The sequence below is a fragment of the Dermacentor andersoni genome, chromosome 1 (genome assembly GCF_023375885.2).
Source record: "Dermacentor andersoni chromosome 1, qqDerAnde1_hic_scaffold, whole genome shotgun sequence".
NCBI lineage: Eukaryota > Metazoa > Arthropoda > Arachnida > Ixodida > Ixodidae > Dermacentor > Dermacentor andersoni.
Genome location: NC_092814.1, coordinates 163,140,486 through 163,146,485, shown reverse-complemented (window position 1 = coordinate 163,146,485; position 6,000 = coordinate 163,140,486). Strand labels below are relative to the sequence as shown.

The following is a 6,000-nucleotide window of genomic DNA, read 5'->3' as shown; positions in this document are numbered from 1 at the left end:
AATAATCAGCCTCTTTAAAACTTAATGCATGGTGGCTGAGATGCCCTGTGGAAATCCTCTAGTTACATAGGCTGCATTCTCAGTCTATCACTTCCAGGGACACTTTCACTTATTGTGTCATATGCAGCAAGCATTCTCATTGGTGTGATGAATATTCTTTCAATTGGCTAATCGAATGAATGCACACTGGAAGTGATGTCCCCGAAACTGATTGACCGAATATGACCTGATGGCATCAACAGTTTCATTTCTTTCCTATTCTATGCTGAAAGTTTCATATAATTCATTGAAACTAAAATTTGCAATATGAACTAGAAGGGTGCATGAGTAGAAACATTGGCCTGCAAATTATTTGTCGGGTCTTTTTGTTTTTTGCAAACTGTAGGCTGTTTGCGTAAATATGGAAAATTAGGTTGATGTAAAGATGAAGTTATTTACAGTAAGATTCTAATCAATACATTGTCAATATGTCTCTTTTCACCAAGGACCTTTTACCAAGCCCTTGTAGCTTTTCAAGAGAGAGCCCTTGCAAAATATGGGCCAGTTATCTTGTACCGAAGTATCAAGAAAAATTTCATAAGGCTCATGCATTTGCAAGTAATGTCTGAAAGGTTCTTTCAACAATGATGCGTAGTACAGGTATTTTGTGTGTAGCAAGTAATTAAACAAAAGGAACACCAAAACACATCGTTTGCCTTTATGAGGTTTTTCACTTTACTTGAGACCTCATTCAAAACTTGCAAAAACATGCAATTTGTGAAACTCCATAAGGCATACATGCTTGGCAGAAACATGAATGAACCTGTGAACAAAGTGTCAATCTCTGACAGTGAGCAGTCAGCGTTACTTTTTCTTGGCTTGCAACCCTGCACCTGCATTAAACTTAAAGAAGATGATATCACCATCTTCCACAACGTAATTGCGGCCTTGTTGTCGGTACTTGCCAGAGGCTTTAACAGCTGCCTCTGAGCCTTCCTCTTTGAAGTCATCAAACTTCATCACCTCAGCCATGATGAAGCCTTTTTCGAAGTCTGTGTGGATTTTCCCAGCAGCCTGCGGTGCTTTAGTGTGCTTCTGGATTGTCCACGCTTTGACTTCATCTTTTCCAGCCGTGAAGAAGTACATCAACTGCAAAGCCTTGTATCCAGTCACAATTATCTTGTCTAGAACTGAAGTCACCTATGTAAAAGAAAAAAAAAAAAAAGTCACACCGTTATTTCACCAGTGCCTAAGGAATGATATAAACATGACACCAGCATCATTCCATGTACCATGCAAAAAGATCGTTTCCAGAACTATCAAAGGCTCAATTTTCTGTATTGATTTTAAAGATAAGAATTGATGCATGCATTTTTGTTTTTCTTTCAAAGAACTGTGTTGAGTAAAATTAAGCATACAAATGCTAACAGTGTAAGAGTAGGTAGAGTATGCTGGAATACTTTCATAATCCATATTAGGAACCTTAATTATTAGACCAATATGAACCTTAATTATTAGACCAATATCACTGCAAACTACATGCTCTAATTGTTCCAAATGAAACAAGTAGTTGCTTTGTATAAAGTGTCAGCACAATCTAGCCAGCAGATCAGCTGGGTGAGCCATTTGCTGACTGAGCAATGCATTCCACTAGAAATGATCAGCTTATAAGTGATCATATTGCTCATATAATGGTATGTTACTTAAAAAGGCCCCTAGAATTTACCATACTGTTGCAACTAATTTCAAATGCAGCGTTGTGCATGACAATGTCAATGCACTTGACACCAGAAGCAGCCTTTGTAATTTTTTTTATTACTGATATTTATTACTGATTGCAGATGAACTGTCAGAGTCTGACTGTATTGCTCGATGCACAAATCAAATAGTGAAAAGGGCTTCCCGCAATAGTGCATACAAAAATAAATCATGTGAGATTAGTGACATATTAGAAATGAACATCTGCTTTCGTGAGACACGAGGATAGGTGCTAGTGCCTATCAAAAAATATGTGCATTGGGAAAGTCCCCAAGGTTTCACGAGCACCCCTTCAATGGCCGGCGTTTTTCAAAGTTTCGAGCAAATATGCAACAGCTTCAAACTAGTTGCTGGAAGCTTTCACAGCACAACTGCTCAAGCTTCCACAGAAATTTCTATTTAAGGGGCACATATTCAAGTTGTCTGCTTGCGAACACAGTACACTCTATCCTGAGATAATCCTAGCTGTATAGTTATGAAAAATTATGGGCGCCTACAAAAGGCACTGACTCCAGTGTGGTATCTCTCTGCACGTGCATGGCGCTTACCTTGTGCTCCTCCTCGTAGGCTTTCTTTTGCTCGGCGTCCATTTCGATCAGCTTGTGCTCGAAAGCGCCGCTAAATGGAATCACAGCGGCGCCTGAATCATTCTTGTCGACCCATTCTTTGATCTTAGGCAGCCACTTGTTCTTTTTGCGTATGAAGTCCTTTTCGGCCAGATTTACCAGGTAGATCATGGGCTTGGCAGTGATGAAGAGGTGCTTGTTGAGCACTTCAATCTCGTTCACATTCCAGTCGCAAAACCGCAGATGCTTCTTTTCATCGCACAGAATTCCCCGGATCTTTACCAGGATGTCATACTCGGGCTTCATTTTCTTATCGGCACCTCGTAGCACAGTGCGTTCCATTTTGTCAATGATGGCGAACAAGTATTCCTCATCTTTCTTCCGAAGTTCCTCATTAATAATGTCAATGTCGCGGACAGGGTTGACGTCGCCTTCAACGTGCGTCACGTCTTCGTCTTCGAAAGTGCGACACAAGTGGAAGAGCGCGTCACAGGCTCGAATATGGGACAGAAATGCGTTTCCGAGACCCTGACCATCGCTGGCACCTTTCACAAGCCCCGCGATGTCAACCACGTTGAGGAATGCCGGTACCTTGCTCACCGGCTTGAAGTACTCGCAGAGGTAATCGAAACGACTATCGGGGACAGCAACCCTACTCTCGTTAGGGTCGATCGTACAGAAGGGAAAGTTTTCGGCGGGCACCTGGTTGGCTGTCAACACGTTGAAGAAGGTGGACTTACCCACGTTGGGCAGACCGACAATGCCCACTTTGAGGTTCGTGCCTACGCGACCGATCAGCACTGGTCGCTCTGTCTCGTCTTCCTTTTTCTTCGGCGGCATGTTCAAATAAAGAGACCGGCGTATTGAGAGGTTCGCCCGACAACGTGCTTGGTTTCAGGTAGCAGGCAGCGATGACGATTAATGACAACGTTTTGGGACTGACTTCTTCGACGCCGCCACGTTTAGCGCATTGCCTCCACTCCAGCCATTCATCCAGTGTTCAGAAGGTTGAGAAGATGCGCGAAGCGAGATACAAGCAGCAGGCATGGTAGCCGGTATCCCTAGTGGCAGAAACGCACAACTGGTGCCTCTTTAATTTACACCTCTGAAACTGTTAAATTTGACTAGTACTTTCTGAAGTATTTGTTCCTTTTGCCAAGCATGATAAAACAAGAAATAATGTCAAGACGGCTACTAGATGGCGTCTGGAGTCCGGGCTGAATCTCGACGCTTCCAAACGTTGGATTGGTACGGTTCGTTAGCGTTATCTATGTAGTCCCGAGTGATTATTATCCATGTGGTCCCGAGTGATTAATCAACGGTTTCGATATTCTGGTTTCTAGTGGATGGCAGGCGATAGCAATGCGTCAATTTTGAATAGATGTCCATTTATCAGTCATACCGCCGTTAGGCCTTTAGCAGACGACGCTTGGCGTAGAAAAAGCGGGATTTCGAAAGCCTGTCGCGAGTGCTAATACTGGACGCTGAATTCGGAAATTAATAGGTAGAGCACGAAGCGTTTGAACAAGCTAGCTCTTTGAAGTCGCATCCTTCCCACACCGACTGCGTGCCTCATGCATCCAAACCACCCATTGTGCGGCACAATCTTCGCATTCCGAAATGATCCCGCCCGTACATGATAACAGGATTTTTATTTTTGTACGCGCCTTGAACGACAGTGTTTACAGCGCTATGTCGAGGTAAGATCGTACTGCTGGGTCCCCTAACTCTTCGGCCTTCCCGAAAAAAAAAAAAAAAACCCAACTGATAGCCATTCATAGTTGCTGGCTAAAGAAGCAGACTTGGGGCGCGTTGAGTGAGCGTCAGAGAATGAGTGGATCTCATGTGCGCAGACAACTTCGCGTAATAGCGTGTAAGCCAACGACCATAGCTTCCCTCATAGGGCCATCGCAGAGTTAAATGTTTGTTCTACTTGACCAGCGCTGTAGCTGAACTCAGTGTGAATGCCGCCTTACATTGCGTGACGCGCCGTAGGCCGGTTGATATCTGGAAGCGTGCTATCGAAGCTAGTAAAACAAGCGCATACAAGTTGAAGGGACCAGAAGACGAGAAAAACACTCGTGCAGAAAACACGCGATTCACGAGGTCTGACGCGTGAGGGAAGAAGAGGGGCCGACATTTTCATCGGTTGTCGGGAATACCACCTCCAGGAGAGATGCATTTTGACAGTAGCACAAGTGCGTCTCCAAGACCCTTCGTAGTCGTCGCATCGCCGGGTGGAGGTGAGTAACCGGCTTTACCGTGTGGCTGTATTCATTTGAGGGTGCGGACGCCTCGCGTCGTCGACTTACCTTGTGCGACTGGTTGCCGCAGCTCTGTACTGCCACGAAACGGTGTCTAGTGGGTCCGCGTGGTAAACAATCCTGTCATTAGGGTTTCAGCTGGAAATGTTAGAACGCTCAATAATTCATTGTGCATGTCACTGGCGACCGAAGCAATCATCATCATCAGCCTATTTTATGTCTACTGCAGGACGAAGGCCACTCCTTGCGATCTCCAATTACCCCTGTCCTGCGCCAACCGATTTCAACCATAGCGCCCACGAAATCCCCTATTTCATCGCCCCACCTAGCCTTCTGCCGCCCTCGACTACGCTTCCCTTCTCTTGGCATCTATTCTGTAACCCTAATGGTCCATTGGTTATCTAACCTACGGATTACATGACCTGCCCAGCTACATTTCTTTCTCTTAATGTCAATTAGAATATCGGCTATACCCGTTGCTCTCTGGTCCAAACCGCTCTCTTTCTGTCTCTTAACGTTATGCCTAGCATTCTTCGTTCCATCGCTCTTTGCGCGGTCCTTAAAGGGCCCCTCACCAGGTCTGGCCACCTTGAGCTGACAAGCGCAGAGCATACAATGCGCGCTAACGATAGTGTTTGCAAAGAATACATCGCTACACGCCGCGGAAAGGTCTGAAATTTCAATCCGAACGCCATTTTCCCTTTTCCTCGCGGCCACCGCGCCATAGAATAAGACCGCGCTCCAAGCAGGACGGTGACGTCGCTCGTGGTGACACGTGACTTCGAGAATTATTCAAGGCAACATATGTTACTTGTGTGATCCGTTGCTTGTATTGACGAATTGAAGGTTAGAGAAATAATAAAACACACAAACAGAATATCTGCGTTTTTTTTTAACTTCGCACCGAAGCAAGAGAGATGGACTTCCGCTTCATCTGCTTGTCCCCACGGTCGTGCAGTCACGTGCGCACAGTGGCGTAGCTAGGTCGTCTGGCTCCCGGGGCCCATAGGTCTTCTGTCACCCCCCCCCCCCCCCCCGCCCCGGGTGTAGTCGAGGAAGGCGAGGATATCGACAATTTCCTGGTGTCTCCAGACGTATATGATGTGCATACCGTACAGGACCTGTGCAGGTCCTGTATGGAAGAACGCAGGGAAGTAATTTCGCTTGAGGAGGCTAGATGGGGCGAGTGGAGAGAGAGTCTCGCTATGCAGTGGAGTTCGCCTCCTGAAATCATGGGTTCACGGCACTGAAATGTTTCTATCTCAGCTATTATAATGAGCCGATTTGAAATATTTTTGCCGCAGAACGCTCCCTAGATGACATGTAACAACTTCCAGCGTATAACCAAAATTTGCTATGGGGCCTGGTGAAGGGCCCTTTAACTTGTTCTCAAGTTTCTTTGTCAGTCTCCAAGTTTCTGCCCCATATGTCAG

At 45.6% G+C, this 6,000-nt stretch overlaps 2 protein-coding genes across 2 annotated transcripts in view; one reads left to right on the top strand and one right to left on the bottom strand.

Annotated features, from left to right (window-relative positions):
* Positions 1–690: 690 nt before the first annotated feature.
* LOC126547351 (obg-like ATPase 1) lies at positions 691–3,314 on the bottom strand. The gene is made up of 2 exons (XM_050195329.3): positions 2,286–3,314; positions 691–1,179 (listed from the first exon to the last, which is right to left on the bottom strand). Exons 1-2 carry the CDS (start codon positions 3,141–3,143, stop codon positions 844–846), a joined length of 1,194 nt encoding a protein of 397 aa, XP_050051286.1. The 5' UTR covers positions 3,144–3,314; the 3' UTR covers positions 691–843.
* Positions 3,315–4,464: 1,150 nt separating this feature from the next.
* Positions 4,465–6,000, top strand: part of LOC126547350 (serine/threonine-protein phosphatase 4 regulatory subunit 1-like) — a 210,864-nt gene continuing 209,328 nt past the window's right edge. Inside the window, exon 1 of the mRNA XM_055062682.2 lies at positions 4,465–4,546. Coding sequence (XP_054918657.2) covers positions 4,480–4,546 — 67 coding nt within the window. The 5' untranslated portion in view covers positions 4,465–4,479. The remainder of the gene's footprint in view (positions 4,547–6,000) is intronic.

Coding starts and splice junctions, on each gene's coding strand:
- LOC126547351 (XM_050195329.3), bottom strand. CDS start 3,143: ATGCCGCCGAAGAAAAAGGAAGACGAGACAGAGCGACCAGTGCTGATC. Junction 1,180..2,285: donor CCTACGAGGAGGAGCACAAG/GTAAGCGCCATG, acceptor TCTTTTACATAG/GTGACTTCAGTTCTAGACAA.